At 42.5% G+C, this 18711-nt stretch overlaps 1 protein-coding gene across 4 annotated transcripts in view; it reads left to right on the plus strand.

Moving 5' to 3' along the window:
- DPY19L1 (dpy-19 like C-mannosyltransferase 1) overlaps positions 1–18711 on the plus strand; it is a 96544-nt gene that overhangs the window by 25546 nt on the left and 52287 nt on the right. For 3 of the 4 annotated variants that reach the window (XM_074945351.1, XM_074945353.1, XM_074945352.1), the window contains exons 8-9: positions 10166–10223; positions 17627–17718. In XM_074945351.1, the coding sequence (XP_074801452.1) occupies positions 10166–10223; positions 17627–17718 (150 nt within the window). The remainder of the gene's footprint in view (positions 1–10165; positions 10224–17626; positions 17719–18711) is intronic. The other variant, XM_074945354.1, reaches the window with a different exon arrangement.

Genomic DNA, 18711 nt, shown 5'->3' on the forward strand with positions numbered 1-18711 from the left:
TCTCATTTTTTTGCTTTCCCTTTCAAATCGGTAATTCATCAGTTCAATTTAGAACACAAAACTAATATTTCAGTTTCTATCCCAGTTTTATGGGATATAAAATAAGGTATCAGATATTTGTCAAAACATTTAAAAGCTGAACTTGCATACACTTATTCCCCATAGATAGTTTGTACCCTTCCCCTTAAATTTTTCTAATGTTTGTCTTGTAAGAATAGAATATTAAGCATAGGAAAGTGGTGGTGGTGGGGTGGAAAGGAAGAAGGGTTTTTTCCGTAGTATGCATGTTCTAGCAATATTCAGTTGTGGATATGACAAAATCTGAAGAGCACACACGCAGGTGTTGCATGAGAAGAAAGTGAAGGGTGAACATTTAAAAATATTGTAGAAAAAGCATATTTAAGTAGCTCAAATGCCATTTTGTGTTTGGACATTCCATTACCAAATTTAAAAGAAAAATACATTTTCAGACAGCCTTTAATATTTTGGTTGTAGTCTTTTTATATTTTATTAATTGATTTGTTTTCCTTTACTTCACATTATAACAGCAAGTACCCCCAGGTGTTAGGATATGTCAGACTAATGCTAATGGGATTGAAAAATTCACTCACCTATACACAGCTGGTTAATAGAAGGCTTTTCTGAATGAAGAGGAGGATCATTGCCACCCCCTTTGCAGATTTATGTAAAGCTTTCATTAAAAATAATGTCTAGGCCTTCTGGTTGCAAAGATAACTTTGGAAATATTAACTGACTGAATATATACTTTATCATGCATCTGCAGCCTCCATACTTCTGCTACTGCTCATAGTTCTACTAAGTGAAACCTAATCAAAACCTTATGTGCAGCACTAGCAGTGATAATCATGTCAGTTTCACTCTGCTGCTTATCCTTGGCAGAGCAATGACAAAAGGCAGGTGCTGGAGCCTCATCTTTGGTGAGAAAGATGCAAAATGGGGATTGGAAAAGTCCTGTACAGTGATGTGGACATGCCCCTTGTAACTGCCAGGCTGCTGTGGAAGAAAGGGTAGAGTTGTAAGACAGTGCCTTGGAGAAGTTGGGAATCTCTGATGTGGAGAACAGAAATGGAGTTTATTCTCTCACTCAGAAGCAGCTGTGCTCCCCCACCATATTTGTCCTACTTACTAGGCAGAGGCTGATATCAGAGATAGACAGCATCCTCCTCCTTCCCAAGAGGTAGGGAGAAGGCATGTGTGTGAGAGGCAGAGATTGACAGATTTACTATTTTTTTTGTATGTGTATTCATAAATGTTTCTTTTGTATTTTAATATAGAGAAGCCCAACAGTCTAGAGAAGTGTCATGATTTCATTAACCCTCTTTCCCTGTGACAAGGTGCTCCACTCGCTACTAGGCTTGAATGCCTTTGTCCTAGCACTTCTGGGAATTCCTCATGTGGTCGATGACCCTTCCTACAGTTTCACACTGTCACTCCATCTCTCTCTCTGGTCTGTAGCTCGTTTCCGGAACCACAGTGTCCTGTTCATGACTTGGCCCTCCTGCCAGCTCACTTAGTGTTTTCCCCCTTCTGGGATATAGTCCTTCATAGTCTCTGTCACTCCAACAATGACTGAGGGAGTCTTCCAGTTCGCTGCCACACCAGTGCCACTTCCCTAGTAGTGGGTAAGGGAACCCAGGCCTGCCCTCTGCACCAGGTTACAGCCCAGGGTCCCTACAACACATAGCCAAGGTCTGCTCAGTCCCCAACCATGCTGTTTAGTCCCTGGTCTGAATCCTTACCTCCAGGCCCTCCCCACTCTTCTGGGTTTGCTTGCTTCTCGACACCCTCCTCCCAGGGAGCAACCATGGGCTACTTCTCTCTCTAGCCCCCAGACCTACCTCCCTTCTCCCAGGGAGTGACTGCTGACTACCTCCCTGTTGCCTCCTTCCTGCTATCAGCTTCCTGGTTTTTATAGAAGCCCTGCCTATTCCCTCACAGGTGAGCTTCCCCTAATTAGGGCTTTCCTCTCAGCCTTCAGCGTAATAGGTTAATTGGCTTATCTGGCCTCCATTAACCCCTTCAGGGTGAGTGTGGGGTGGATACCCCATCACATTCCCCAAAAACTTACACACACATGAATGTACAATGTAGTATGTACTTAAAATATTGTATACAGGGTGTTACTTCTGTGCCCAGTATAGAGTTGAGGAAAACTTTTAGATTTTTCTATTTATATTAAATACATATTGGAATATGCAAAAAGAAAAGGAGTACTTTTGGCACCTTAGAGACTAACAAATGTATTTGAGCATAAGCTTTCGTGAGCTACAGCTCACTTCATTGGATGCATTCATATTGGAATATGGTGACTTAAGTGTCCTCAGATGCTACTGCTTTCTCTTGTTTGTCTTGTTTCCTTTAATCTTCTTTCATTATTCCTTTAACTGGTGAGAGAGAATTTAGCACTAATGAAAAGTACAGAAATGATGGTCCTGAAAACAGAATCCTCTATATAAGAGGTACAGCTAAAACATTAACAGTACAACATCCTTAACTGCCCTGTCAGCTTGCTTCAACGCTGATCGGGACAGATTGCCTTGTGATTGAGAGGGTTGTTCTGTCTCCATGACCATTCAAACTTTAATCTTTCAGTTGAGACTAGTATAAAGGAGGTTTTTTTGTTTTTTGTTTTTTTTATTGTGGTGGTATTTTCTGAAACTGTGGTTACATTTCTGTCAGAATAGGTTGTGACCACAAAATAAGTTTTGTGAAGGCCAATAAACAGGTCTTGGTGAAGTGGCAACATACAGCTGGTGTGTTGCAAAGTTCCTATCTCCCATTAACATTCCTCAGAACCATGCATTGCTTCATCCCATCACTACTGGCTATGCTATAAAATGTGAATGTCTGTGCACATGGCTCAGTTACAAAATCCTAGGATTATTCTTTGCTTCAGTGCTATTGCTAGTTTTTCCTTTGTTTTAATCTTTTACTCATGCTCTATATATCACGAATGACAACACACTTTCTTTCTCATTTCTGCTTGTATACCTTGTTTCACAGAAAACCATATGGTTTAGTTAACTTTGGAAAGCCAGAATTCAGTGTTAATATCTCCTGAATTACACAATTTTTCCACAAGAAGTTTGCAAAAAAAATATATTTTTTCATAGTGTTGGTAAAGTGTACATTCTAATTTCCATTTCTGCTAATTTAGAAATTGTAAACATGTTACTCAGGTTCTCGTTAAAGCAGTTTTTATTATGAATGGAAAATTACTCACCATTTTCAACCAGTTAGCTAGGAAAGTGGGGCCAGATCCTTCAGCTGGTATAAATCAGCATAACTCCGCTGAAGTCAATGGAGCCACACCACTTGTACCTACTCAGCTGGACGCTGCTTTCAATCATAAATCCTGATGGCAAATCTTGTTGGTTTTTCAGATGAAGTCTTTGCTTTTTAGCGTCTAACTTAAAATATTAAGCAATTGACAGGTTTTGACTAGTATTCTTTCTCAAAATATATCCAGATGCCTTTACAAAGACATGCTATTATTAACTGTAGCACAAATTTAGTGTGGAAGATATTAATAAAAAGAAAAGGAGTACTTGTGGCACCTTAGAGACTAACCAATTTATTTGAGCATGAGCTTTCGTGAGCTACAGCTCACTTCATCGGATGCATACTGTGGAAATTGCAGAAGACATTATTATATACACAGACACCATGAAACAATACCTCCTCCCACCCCACTCTCCTGCTGGTAATAGCTTATCTAAAGTGATCATCAAGATGGGCCATTTCCAGCACAAATCCAGGTTTTCTCACCATCCGCCCCCCCACAGACAAACTCACTCTCTTGCTGGTAATAGCCCATCCAAAGTGAGCACTCTCTTCACAATGTGTATGATAATCAAGGTGGGCCATTTCCTGCAGGAATCCAGGTTCTCTCACCCCCTCACCCCCCTCCAAAACCCCCACACACAAACTCTCCTTACAACGTGCATGAAAATCAAGGTGGGCCATTTCCAGCACAAATACAGGTTTTCTCACCCCCCCCTACCCCCATACACACACAAACTCACTCTCCTGCTGGTAATAGCCTATCCAAAGTGACCACTGTCCTTACAACGTGCATGAAAATCAAGGTGGGCCATTTCCAGCACAAATCCAGGTTTTTTAACCCCCCCCCCCCACACACACACACACAAACTCACTCTCCTGCTGGCAATAGCTCATCCAAACTGACCACTCTCCCCACAATGTGCATGACAATCAAGGTGGGCCACTTCCAGCATAAATCCAAGTTTAACCAGAAGGCCGGGGGGGGGGGGTAGGAAAAAACAAGGGGAAATAGGCTACCTTGCATAATGACTTAGCCACTCCCAGTCTCTATTTAAGCCTAAATTAATAGTATCCAATTTGCAAATGAATTCCAATTCAGCAGTTTCTCGCTGGACTCTGGATTTGAAGTTTTTTTGTTATAAGATAGCGACCTTCATGTCTCTGATTGCGTGACCAGAGAGATTGAAGTGTTCTCCGACTGGCTTATGAATGTTATAATTCTTGACATCTGATTTGTGTCCATTTATTCTTTTACGTAGAGACTGTCCAGTTTGACCAATGTACATGGCAGAGGGGCATTGCTGGCACATGATGGCATATATCACATTGGTGGATGTGCAGGTGAACGAGCCTCTGATAGTGTGGCTGATGTTATTAGGCCCTGTGATGGTGTCCCCTGAATAGATATGTGGGCACAGTTGGCAACGGGCTTTGTTGCAAGGATAGGTTCCTGGGTTAGTGGTTCTGTTGTGTGGTATGTGGTTGTTGGTGAGTATTCGCTTCAGGTTGGGGGGCTGTCTGTAGGCAAGGACTGGCCTGTCTCCCAAGATTTGTGGCAGGCCAGTCCTTGTGTGATGTGGCCAAGAAAAAGGCTAATGCAGTCCTAAAATGCATCAGGCAAAGCATTTCCAGTAGAGAGAGAGAAGTGTTAGTACCATTTTGTAAGGTACTGGTGAGATCACATCTGGAATAATGTGTGCAATTCTTGTCTCCTAGTTAGAAATAATCTTTCTTAAACATGGAACAGGTGCAGAGAAGCGAACAGATATGATCCAAGGAAAGGAAAACCTACATTATGAGAGAAGACTCAAAGAGCTTGGTTTGTTTAGCCTAAACAAAAGAAGGCTGAGGGGAGATATGATTGCTCTCTATAAATACATCAGAGGGACAAATACCAGGGAGGGAGAGAAATTGTTTAACATAAGTGCTCATGTGGACACAAGAACAAATGGATATAAACTGGCCATTGAGCAAGTTTAGGCTCGAAATTAGGTGAAGATTTCTAACCATTAGAGGAGTGAAGTTCTGAAACAGTCCTCCAAGAGAAGCAGTGGGGGCAAAAATCCTAACTTGCTTCAAGACTGACCTTGGTAAGTTTATGGAGGGCATGGTCTGATGGGACTGCCTACAATGGCATGTGGCCCATCGGCGACTGCCAGTAGCAAAAATTCCCAACAGCTGGAGATGGGACACTAAATGTGGAGGGCTCTGAGTTACTACACAGAATTCTTTCCTAGGTGTCTGGCTGGTGGGTCTTGCCTACGTGCTCAGCGGTCTAACTGATCGCCATATTTGTGGTTGGGAAGGAATTTTCCCCCAGGTCAGATTGGCAGAGACCCTGGTTTTTTTGGCCTTCCACTGCAGCATGGGACTAGGATCCCCTACGGACTAGGGATCGAATGGCTAGGCAGCAGTTCTGCAGAAAAGGACCTAGGGGTTACAGTGGATGAGAAGCTGGACATGAGTCAACAGTGTGCCCTTGTTGCCAAGAGGGCCAATGGCATTTTGGGATGTATAAGTAGGGGCATTGCCAGCAGATCGAGGGACGTGATCGTTCCCCTCTATTCGACATTGGTGAGGCCTCCTCTGGAGTACTGTGTCCAGTTTTGGGCCCCACACTACAAGAAGGATGTGAAAAAATTGGAAAATGTCCAGCGGAGGGCAACAAAAATGATTAGGGGACTGGAACACATGACTTATGAGGAGAGGCTGTGGGAACTGGGATTGTTTAGTCTGTGGAAAAGAAGAATGAAGGGGGATTTGATAGCTGCTTTCAACTACCTGAAAGGGGGTTCCAAAGAGGATGTATCTAGACTGTTCTCAGTGGTAGCAGATGACAGGACAAGGAGTAATGGTCTCAAGTTGCAGTAGGGGAGGTTTAGGTTGGATATTAGGAAAAACTTTTTCACTAGGAGGGTGGTGAAGCACTGGAATGCATTACCTAGGGAGGTGGTGGAATCTCCTTCCTTAGAAGTTTTTAAGATCAGGCTTGACAAAGCCCTGGCTGGGATGATTTAGTTGGGGATTGGTCCTGCTTTAAGCAGGGGGTTGGACTAGATGACCTCCTGAGGTCCCTTCCAACCCTGATATTCTAAGATTCTATGGGGCGCAGGACACTTGCACATTTAAAATAGTGTAGATGGTAAATTCTCTGTAACTTGAAGTCTTTAAATCATGATTTCAGGACTTCAGTAACTCAGCCAGAGGTTAGGGGTCTTTTACAGGAGTGAGTGGGTGAGGTTCCGTGATCTGCAAAGGAGGTCAGACTAGATGATCATGATGGCCTGACTGAGCTTTTGGTACAGTAACTTCTCGCTTAACATTGTAGTTATGTTCCTGAAAAATGCTACTTAAGTGAAATGATGTTAAGCAAATCCAATTTTCCCATAAGAATTAATGTAAATGTTGGGGTTAGGTTACAGGGAATGTTTTTTCTCCAAACAAAATACTAATATATGTGTGTGTGTGTGTGTGTGTGTATATATATATATATATATATAAGTTTTAAACAATTTAATACTGTACACATCAATGGTGATTGTGAAGCTTGGCTGAGGTGGTGGAGTTAGAGGGTGGGATATTTCCCAGGAAATGCCTTACTGCTAAATGATGAACTAGCACTGGGCTGAGCCCTCAAGAGTTAGCACATTCTTGTTAATGTAGCCTCACACTCTACAAGGCAGCACGAATGGAGGGAGGAGACACAGCATGGCAGAGCAAGACGGAGACACGGCCCATGTGGGTGGGTGGGTGGGTGTGTGTGTGTGAGAGAGAGAGAGAGAGAGAGATGCACATTGTCCCTTCAAGTTGAGACAGCAGCTGCTGCCAGAAAGTTCCCTCTGTCCTGAGCCCTGTCGAGTTTCCCCCCGTCGCCCCCGCTCTGTGGAGATGGGGTATAGGAGCGGAGGGAGGGGGACACCCTGTCAATAGCACCCCTCTTACCATCCTCCTCTGCACAGCAAGCAGGAGGCTCCTTGGAGCAGCTCCAAGGCAGAGGGCAGGAGCAGCAGACGGCAGTGGGGGATGGGACAGCTGAACTGCCAGGCAATTGATAGCCTGCTGGGCAGCTGCCACACAGGGAACTTAGGGGAGCTGATGTCCACTCTGGTTCCAAGCCCCCACCAGCTAGCTCCAACGGGCTGCTCTTTCTGCAAGCAGTGGACAAAGCAGGTGGCTGCCAAACAACGTTATAAGGGAGCATTGCACAACTTTAAAAGAGCATGTTCTCTAATTGATCAGCAACGTAACAACTAAACAACATTAACCGGGACGACATTAAGTGAGGAGTTATCGTACAGGTTTTCAGTTTGGTTTTCCTACAATCTGTCATTGCTGAGGAAAGATGTAATTTAGCTTATAGGCTGATGGTTTTCACATGACTCCACTCCCATGGAGCTCTGTGTGTAGTATATTCCATTTTGAAAAAATGTGAAAGAATGATGGGAAGGCTGCAAAGTCAAGCACTCAAAAGTTAGAAAATATCAGTTTTCATGTAGTCAGTGCAATCTTAATTCTGCCCCTTGTTCATTATGGCAATCTAATTACATCATGAGACCCCTGTCTCTTTCAAGGCACAGGATTACTGTGCTTAGCAAAGGAGGCAGCTGTTAACGATTTATCTTTATCCTCAACATTCAGTGTGTGGATCCCATGCCTTATTTACTTCACACCATCCAAATGCTGCAATGAATAGGACATCGATTTTTTTCATGAACTTTTCTGTGGTGCCCATTAGCGTGGCCACCTGAGTGCCTCCCACACATTAATGAATTTATCATCTTAATACCTCTGAAGTAGGGGAAGTATTATCCCTCACTTTACAAATGGGAAAATGAGGCATGTCATATCCTAGCAAGTGCCACTCATGAGGGCTGTTGTGAGTGAAATCCAAGCCTCTGTTGCTCTGGATTCTTAACAGGTGTTTCAGGCTTCCCTCAGTCTCAATAGGCTGCAGCCCTGTTTCCTCCTTTGGCTCCTCTGGCACACTTCCTGGGCACAGGCTCAGTCTGCTATGCTTTCATGGAAAGGGAGCATCTCAGCTCATCTGCCCTAGACCCCTCAGGATGAATGCTGGCCCCTGAGATAACCCAGTTACTTAAACATACCCTTCTCCAAGGACTCCACCCAAAAGATGTGAAGCTTCTAGTTACATTTTAACTCTCAGGAACGTGTAGCAGTTGTGAAACAGTGAACACGAACACACACACACACACACACACTGCACAGGGTGTAACACATTTATGCTCTTTACTTAATCATGTAAAGCACCGGAGAATACAGATCATATAAAATAATAAATATCTGAAACCACAATATTCCTCACTAGCTCTCCCTTCCTTTGTGAGCCCTTGGGGAACCAGGTGGGTCCAGAAGGCAGCAGGCTTTCTAGAAGGCCCCTCCACAGACTATCCATATGCAACAGCCTGCATTTCTCTTGTATACCCAGCTTGTGCAACCGTCCTCATTCCCCAGGCTTCCTCTTCCTGTCACACTCTTTGTTCCTGTGTGTGTATGTTTAAACCCTTCCTGGTCATCTGGCCTGTTCTACTCCTGGTAAGTTTGCACTGCTTCTCCCTTCCCCTCTCCCTTCTGAGGAGTCAGCTAACATGTTTTTTCTAAGGGTGCAGCTTGCCTATTGTCCCAGGTGTTTGCACCTGAATAGGGTCATTGATAAGGATAAGATTTAGTCATGGGTATATGTAGCAAAAGTCATATGTAGCAAAAAGGTCATGGGCAATAAACAAAAATTCACAACCTGTGACCTGTCCATGACTTGTACTATATACTCCTGACTAAATCTTGGGTGCTCTGGAGAGGGGGCGCTGCAGGTCATCGGGGACAGGGGGCAGCCTAGGGGCACTGTGGGTGCTCAGCGGTGGCCTAGGGACACTGCAGATGCTCCGGGGTAGGGGGGCGGCCTGTGCTGGGGGGTGGGAGGGGAGGGAAGGGTGGCCTGAGACTGCCCCAGTAGTGGCTAGTCAATCACACTAGTTGCTGCAGAAGTCCTGGAGGTCTAGGAAAGCCACAGAATCCATGACTTCTGTGAATGACTCGCAGCCTTAGTCATTGAGTCCTAAGCACTCCTCATGGAATCTGTCTTGTGTGTACCTGCTGCAGGACCTGTCAGCAGTGGTAGATCTACATACATATAGGTACTAATAATACATCAGTTTTTTGTAATAGAACTTCACAATATCAACCAGAATTCATAAGTTGTACAGAGAGAGCCCCAATTCATCACAAGGCACAGATTCAGACCAAAATTTGCAAAAGTGTCCACCAACTTTGAGTGCCCATTTTTTGGGTGCCCAAACTCAGACACCTAGGACCTGATTTTTTTTTTCCAGAGGTGCTGAGAATCTGCAGCTCCTATTGACATCAGCTGAAGTTGCAAATGCCCAGCAGTTCTGAAAAGCAGGCTCTGGATGGATCAAGTTTTGGGCACTCAGAAAATGAGGAACACCTAATTAGTTGCTGCCTCTAAAAATGTTGGTCTAAGAGGGAAGCCTGCAGCAGAGCTAGGTAACCAGATTATTCCACTGGATGTATATTAAAGGAAAATTCAGAGGAGTTCTGCAGGGAAGACATACAATACAAGGGTGCAGAAGAAGGGTGGATTGTTCTAAAACTAATATTGTTTGCCTATCTAGGCTCTTAACTGGTTTACATTGTAATTCTCTCTTCTACCTCCTCCCCTCAAAATAAATAAACAAATAAAAATGTCTGTCACAATGTCTGTTTAAAAGTGAAAGATTAAATATTCTGGGGTGTGGACAAATCTTGTGAATTTGGGTTTCAGAAGATATTACTTGAATATTATGAAATTCTGTTGCACTCACTTTTCTTTTTCTTTTCACAGTGGGAGCCGTCTAGGAGGCCTAGTTACGGTATCGTGCTACTTTTTCAATCATGGGGAGGTAAGTCTTTTAGACTTCGAAATTTTTGATTGTTTTAGACTAAATCAGGTGTGTGACTTTTCTCTTAAAAATAGAGAATGCCTGTAGTTTACATCTCAACATGTGCTTAAAGGTAAGAAAACATTATTGAAAAGAAAAATATGTAGTATTTTGAAAGTACCTGTGAATGTAAACTTTTTATGGTATTTAAGATGCCATTACAGATAGAGCTTTTTTCCACTGAATTTCAGTTTTCATTTCCCATATATCTACATGTGGATGAACTCTTAATAGAAATCCCCTACTTTAAACTCCTTCATTATGAAACATCAATCTCGGTAACTAATATTGTGCACTGATGTCATTTATCTTTCAGCTAACTTTTTTTTAATGAGGGAAGATAGAACATATAAGAAATGTTGGAACCTAGAAACATGAATACTATTTAGTCATTTCTAGTTTTCTTAGGTTGGCTTAGCATTCTTGGTTGGTTTTGTTCTACTAATGCCCTTAAACTGAATTTAGATGAGCAGCATTCTTATTGTCTAATAATATAATCCAAGGTTTCAGAGTAGCAGCCGTGTTAGTCTGTATTCGCAAAAAGAAAAGGAGTACTTGTGGCACCTTAGAGACTAACCAATTTATTTGAGCATAAGCTTTTGTGAGCTACAGCTCGCTTCATCGGATGCATAAAGTGGAAAGTACAGTGAGCAGATTTTATATATACACACAGACCATGAAAAAATATACATTGTAAGGAGAGTGATCACTGAAGATGAGCTATTACCAATATAATCCAAGTTTATTTGAATATAATAATTATGAGAGCTTTCCATCAAAGTGTAGTCGGTAGTTTTTATTTGAATAATAATCTTCTGGCTTCGCTTTTCTTCCCCTTAAATATAAAGGAGATGGTATGGGAAGTGGGTTGTGGAGAAACGTAGCCTGATGTATGTGTCAGGTTGAGATTTTAATTGCACAAAAATCAGGAAATTAAAAACTGATTTCCATCTCCACCCAAGAAGTAAATTGGTTACTGTATATACACTGTATATTATGCATAACTCTGTATTCAGAAGACAATGCTATGTGTGAAATCCTAGCCCCAGTGAAGTCAGTGGGAAAATTCCCATTGACTTCTCAGGGGCCAGGATTTCAAACTATGTTTGCATAGTTATTGTTGCTGTAAGAATGAAAACTGTAGCTTTGAACACCATCACTGGTGCTATTAAAATGTGTCCCTAATGTTGCATTAACTTTCTTGTGCCGAACGTAGTTGTTTAATGTATATTCATACGGTTGTATTATTCTATAAGGCACTTAAATACCTTTGAAAATGTGGTCTTGGTGCCTAAAGATGCAGGTAGGCACCTGGTAGAATTTTCAAAAGCATGTGAGTAGGTGAGGTGCCTCACCACCATAGGTGCTTTTGAAAATTTCACTAGGAACCTGCATCTTTAGGTACCTTAACACCTTGGAAATGTGGCTTTGACTCCTCTGGTCAGTAGACATTTCACAAAAAAATGTGTTCATTCTGATGTCTAGAATATTTATTTCTCCAATTTGTAAAACTGCACCTTTCAATCTCGAGGTGCATGTACAAACCTCTAAAAATCACACTATCACTGACACAATGAGAGTGAGTTTGTTTGACAGCCACCACTGTTGCTCATCAGTAGCCTTTCAGATACCTCCTCTAACAATCCCTCATAGTTTTAGAAAACACAATATATCTTTCTTAAGAAACACACAAATGGAGCAAGTTTTATATAGATTACAAAATCATTTTAGTTTTTGAAAGTAGATAATGAATACATAATAGATAATTCAGGTTCAGATAGCCACAGTTGAACTGTATTTTCTGTCAGTATACTGATGTTTAGTCTACTATAGTCTCTATCAGGCTACACATCATGTAGAAACTGTCTACGTCTATGCAGAAAAATAATGCTAAGCTTTTGAAAAAAGCTTTATTCCTTTAGAAAATAAACATGGGATTTTTTTTCCACCACTATTGTCATCTCTCTTGTGTTTTGAAAGAATAAATGATTTTAAGTGCCCTTTGGTTGTGTTTTCTGGTTTTTTACTGAGAAACGTGTGTTCTTCTTCGAGTGATTGCACATATGCATACCGCTGTAAGTGTGTGCACCCTGAGCACAGTCACCAGAGATTTTTCCCTTAGTGGTACCCATCGGGGCAGCTCAAGTGTCCTCTGGTGCCGTGCGCACATAGTGCAGGTATAAAGCGCCCAGCCGATCTTACGCCCCCTCAGATCCTTCTTACTGGCCATGACAATCGCTGGGACTACTCTTGCTTCGGCAAGCTTTCTCAGTGGTCTTCCTTTTCCTATAGTTGTATATAGTTGTAAATAGTCAGTTTTTAGTCAGTTTAGTGTAGTTTGTGTATCTCATTTAGTTAGCAGAGTTTGGTCTGTTACCTGGTGCCGAGGCATGTCTGGTCGCTGGGCTTCAAGCCCTGTGCTTCCTGCAACAATGCTATATCTCCAACTGATTTGTACGCTACTTGCCTGAAGTGCTGGGGAGAGGCTCACATCAGGGACCACTGCCAGATCTGCAGGGACTTTGTCTCACACACAGAAGGACCAGGAGGCCAGGGTGAAGTTTTTACTCATGGAGGCAGTGTTGAGACCTTCCTCCAAACTGAGGAAGTCAGATTTGGCACTGAGTACCTTTTTGAACCTGTGGGGGTTTCCCCTCAATTACGGGATTGTATTCAAGATCCTGCTATTTGGTGGCCTCCGAAAGAAGAGCACTACCTCCATCAGGCAATACCCAATCCAGACTTGGATGCTGAACCCAGTGCTGAGTTCCACGAACTGGTTCTGCAGGACCCTCCAATGTGGAAAGGGAGGAAGAATGTCCTCAGCTGGTGCTGGCCGCCTCCTCCTCTGTGAGGCTGTGTCAGGAGCGGGCATGTCACCTCACCAGGATGACTATAGGGCTCACCAAGAGGTAGTGAAGGAGTCCTCCCATAATCTGGTTGACATTTTAGTGGTGGCAGGCCCATCAGAAGTAGCCCTGCCTCTTAATGAGGCCATTTTGGACCCTGTTAAAGCCCTGTGGCAGACTCCTGCTTCCCTTCTCCCCACATTAAAAAGAGCTGAACAGAAATATTTGTGCCTGCCCATAGCTATGAGTTCTTGTGCACTCATCTTCGCCCTCTGCACCCGGCTCCCTGGTGGTACCCGCTGCCAATGGAAGAGAAAGGCAGGGTCATCAAGGTACAACACCAAAAGCAAAGGACCCCAAGAAATTGGATTTATTCGGTAAGAAAGGTTTATTCTACTGGGGGGGTTGCAGCTCTAGGATTGCAAACCAGGAGGCCTGCTGGCCAGATATGACTTCAAGATGTGCAACACATCTTGAAGAACAGCAGGTACGGAAGGTTAGTAATTGTTTTTTGCCTGACTTACCTTTGTGTCTTGTTCAGATTGAATCTAGTTGCCATATGGCTCCATCCTGAGTTGAAACTAGTTTTGCCTTTTCCAGTTTGCTCAGCTGAGCTTGGTAAAGGTCTTTGAATATGTTCAACTACATTTAATTGCATTAGCGCTTCTTTAACTACTTGATAATGGATGTCAGATCTTATTGAAACAGTCTTGTTTTTAAGATTAATTAAAAACCTGAGGAGTTAAATGGCTAATACAATATCTTTCAAATAGAAGTTCAAAAATAATTATTCTCTGAAGATACCATTTGTGCAGGATTCTCACTTGTGTGGGACAGGCACAACTTCTCAAGTTCTAAAAATGTCTGATTCCTAAGGGTAGCAGACAGGTATAAATGTGCCGCACCCCACCATGCAAGTTAACCATTGTCCTTTGAGTTTTCCAATTAGTTCCTTCTACGGAGGTGCACACAGAAATTTTTCACATAGTTCATAAAACCAAACCCCTTTGTGTCTGACCCATCCAGGCCTCCCCACCACTCTTCTCCTGGCCACGTCTCCTATGTGGGCACTCACCACATCTCCGTGTGCTAGCAGGTCTTGAGGCTGTCACTAGTGAGTCCTGCAGGCAGAGCAGAGGGGACACAGCCGCTGGAAGTGGGACAAGGCTAAGCAGGCCCCTGGCGGGGGAGCCCTGATGCAGGAGCCAGTCCCATGGCTGTGGTGAGGAGGAGCAGTGCGGGTTGCTCCACTGCCCACTCAGTTTTGGCCCTGAGGCCAGTCTGTCATGATAGAGGAGCCACGGGTCAAACCTCAGTGGCACTGTGACCCCCATGCACCAGATTGCAATGCTGCTCACTCAGTATTGGTCCCAGTATTGGTCCGATAGTCTGCCTCCCTGTCATGACAGGGGCTGCAGAGCCAAACCTGAATGGGCATTGAGACAGCCAACACTGCTCCTTCTTGCTGCTGCAGAGGGCCTGGCTTCGGTGCCAGGGCTCCCCACTGGCACCTTGCCCAGCCGCACCTTCCAGCAGCCTGAGCCCTGGGTGCCCTGCCAATGGTATGCACCATGTGTGACATGCATACAGCTGTGGGCATCATTGTCCTTGACCACAGATTAACACTGTTATAGCTTCAACAGAATGCTAAAGGAGTCAGATACGTGTGTGTGTGTGTGTGGTGTCTGCGTGTTATATCAAATAACTTTTGGCATAAAATAAAATATTAATATGCTGCTTTGGGCTATCTTGAAAAAGAAACATTTACCTTACAGCGATATTACATTTCAAGCATAGGAAAATGGCATAACTCATGGTAAAGTCAGTATAGCAATAAGGTAAATGCTCCCTTTTTTTGGTTGCTCATCCTGTGTATCACTTTTTGCTTTTACAGCTTTTTTCCTTTTTCCTTTCTATATCTTGCAGGTTAGGTACATTTTAAGTGTGGCTGTACTCTGAAAAATAACTAAAAAATGAAAGCACTTAACAGTATTTGTGCTTTTAACATAATATCTACTTACTTCACCGAAAAATAAGCATTTACATGTTTGTGCTGCAGAGCCAATACAGCTGAGCATGAGCGTGATTCAGTTCCTGCTTGCTAATTCTTAAAAGAATTGTTTACTAAGTTCCAGTTGATTACACCTGTTAAAAATCATTTGAAGACTAATGGGGTTATACAGATATTACTGAAGGTTTAATTTGAAGGTAATCTGGATGAATAGTTGTAAACTGGGGAAATAATTTGCTCTAAAGATCCTTTTTATTACTTTGGTGATGCAAGAGTAAGAGAAAATCCAGGCTGACTCTGATCAGGAGTTGTTTGCATGGCTGACAGTTAAAATAAATAAAAGGGCGAGAAAAAAATAAATCTGTCAATTGAACACATTTGATTTGGAAATTAAGGACAAACATGGAGCAGCACAGTGTTGTGTTTAGTCACTATGCTGAGTGGAACTGCACTTTAAAATGTTTCTTTTCTTCATATCTTCTTTTCAATAAACTGTTTCTTATTTTCTAGTTTTGCCTCCGTTTTCAACAGCTTGTTCCTACCACTCCATCTGTGCGTGGTTCCTTTTTTCAGCTGATGTTTTAATATTTCATAATCATTTTCATTCCTTAAATCTGGGTTTTGTTCTCTTCCCTTGATTAAACCACTTCCTCTGTTTAAATTCTCTACCTCTCTCCTGCCTCCTTTGTACAGCATCTGTCCTTTGAACTCTGTGTCTTCCTGTCTTGCGTGTTTAGCAGGGGACATCTAACAACTTAAATTTGTTCCTGCACATTCTGCCAAGTTTGAGCTGCCTTTGGGCTTGTACTCTGTTTCACTGTTTTCTCAGATATTGGGAATTGCTGCTGTGTGAGAGCACAGCATATTCAGCACTAATTGGCCTCTTAAGTATGATTGGAAAGTAATATGTCAAATTTAGGCGGGAGTTTAGGCCCTTGTTGGTTGAGATACACATACTCTTGCTGCAGATTAAATACTACCATACTCTGTGCAGTCTAATCAGTTATTAATCAAGACAGACATAGATGGGGATAGAGAGAAAATATTGCTGATACCTAAGTTAACGTGAGAATAAAAGTCCATAGAAACCCTTTGATTGCTACCAGCAGTTTCTCAGTAAAAGTCTCGGTACTAGTAAAAGTCCAGCAAAGTCATTCCCCTTCCATTGCCACAGTAAATGCATACAAAGGAGAAATGTTTGTCTGTTCAAGATTACTTTTAAAAATGTTGGATGGGAAAATACATACCTGATAGGTTTAATTACCAACAGACAGCTTTCTTCTAGCTTTGCTTGTATATTTCATGTTGTTATTAAAAGGTTTTATATTTAGATACTGTATTGAATTTGTAGTACATCTTACAGCAGGTTCTTTTCAAACAAAATTTTCTCACACAGTTAAATTGCTAATGTATAGGAAGGAACATCTTTCAAAAGTTGAAGTAACGTGAAGCCTCTTGTGTATAATTGCACAATAACATTAATTTGAAATGGAAAAATGCTGCAAAGAAATATTCAAGTTATATAAAGTTTTAGTTAACTCCTGGGTGGAATTGAATTTTGAAAACCAAGGATCTCATTTCTGCAAATCCTTGTGTAGGACTGAGCCTAAAGGCTCAACCTAGCCCATATGCAGTGGCACAGCTACATGCTTTGCTACCCCAAAAGCATTCTGGGAAGAAATTGTGGTTCAATCACAATTGGTTGCCTTCTCATCATTTGCTCAGCGATGTGGGGGAGTAATTTACAGCAGCCATGTAACAGGTACACTTAGTTTCAGCTGCTCAATGTTACTGGCTTGTGTGTTGGTGAACAGAGCCAAGTTTCTGTACATTCCACACAGCTGTTGGGTGCACAGTCTCTGCTTTCTTCTCTCCATGCTTAAACCGCAGTGTGGGAGACCTAACGAAGGCACACAGGTGTGTTGGCTTATCCCTCACGCTGCTCCCCTTATGTGTACTCTTATGTGTAACTGCATTAGCTAGTCACAGTCTTGCTGTTTGAGTAGTCCTTATTCACATGCATAATTCATTGATTTCAGCAAAGACTGTTTTTGTAAATAAGGGATTGCAAGATATGGCCATAAAGAAGTGGAGGTGAGGAGAACCTGTGCTACTTTGGCATCTTTGTTCTTGGTGGACTAAACTGCTCCCAAGCTGTCAGATTTTTGTTTTTGCAAGAGTAAGATACTGTTCTTGCTTTAGTTCTCTCATGTCAAGAGAAGGAGCCAGTAGTAGTGGTTAAACCCCCCAAATCCTTGCCCCCAACCGTTAGAGACCCGAAGCTGCATCTTCACTCAAGCATGCATGCTCCTTCCTTCAATCTCTTGTGTTTTGTCTTGTGACACACTATTTTATTGACTTATGACTGAGTCTTCATCTAGTTTGTTTTTGTACTATTTCAGTTTCCGTAGTTGATCATTTTAAATCATAAATGCATTGCTTTGTGGGGAAAAAATGAAAATGTAGCAGAACATACTATGAACTAATTTAATTCTTATTTTCAGTGCACACGTGTGATGTGGACTCCACCCCTCCGTGAAAGTTTCTCATACCCATTCCTTGTGCTTCAGATGTTGCTTTTGACCTACATTCTCAGGTACCAAGTATCAGAGGGGTAGCCGTGTTAGTCTGTATCTACAAAAACAACGCGGAGTCCGGTGGCACCTTAAAGACTAACAGATTTATTTGGGCATAAGATTTTATGGGTAAAAAACCCCACTTCTTCAGATGCATGGAGTGAAAATTACAGATGGAGGCATAAATATATATTGGCACATGAAGAGAAGGGAATTACCTTACAAGTGGAGAACCAATGTTGAAGGCCAATTTAGTCAGGGTGGATGTAGTCCTCTCCCAATAATTAATGAGAAGGACCCAACCACACCATCCAGAGGCTCATTCATTTGTACATCTACTAATGTGATATATGACATTGTGTGCCAGCAATGCCCCTCTGCCATGTACATTGGCCAGATCGGACAGTCTCTACGTAAAAGGATAAATGGACACAAATCAGACATCGGGAATGGTAACATACACAAGCCAGTAGGAGGACACTTCAATCTCCCTAGACAATAACAGATTTAAAAGTAGCCATACTTCAACAAAAAAAAAAAACCCTTCAAAACCAGATTTCAAAGAGAAACTGCTGAGCTACAATTCATTTGCAAACTTAACACCATCAATTTGGGCTTGAATACGGACTGGGAGTGGTTGGCTCACTACAAAAGCAATTTTCCCTCTTTTCATATTGACACCTCCTCATCAATTATTGGGAGTGGACTACATCCATCCTGACTAAGGGCTTGTCTACATTGGCAATTTACAGCACTGAAACTTTCTCACTGAGGGGTGTGAAAAAACACTCCCTTGAGTGCAGCAAGTTGCAGCGCTGCAAAGCGCCAATGTAGACAGTGCACCAGCGCTGGGAGCCACTCCTCACGTGTGTGTGTGTGGTTTTTTTAGAGCGCTGGGAGAGCTCTCTCCCAGTGCTGCACCATGACCACACAAGGCATATTAAAGTGCTGCCAGCGTAGACTAGCCCTGCATTGGCCTTCAGCACTGGTTCTCCACTTGTAACGCCCTTCTC

The sequence above is a fragment of the Natator depressus genome, chromosome 2, assembly GCF_965152275.1.
Source record: "Natator depressus isolate rNatDep1 chromosome 2, rNatDep2.hap1, whole genome shotgun sequence".
NCBI classification, from domain to species: domain Eukaryota; kingdom Metazoa; phylum Chordata; order Testudines; family Cheloniidae; genus Natator; species Natator depressus.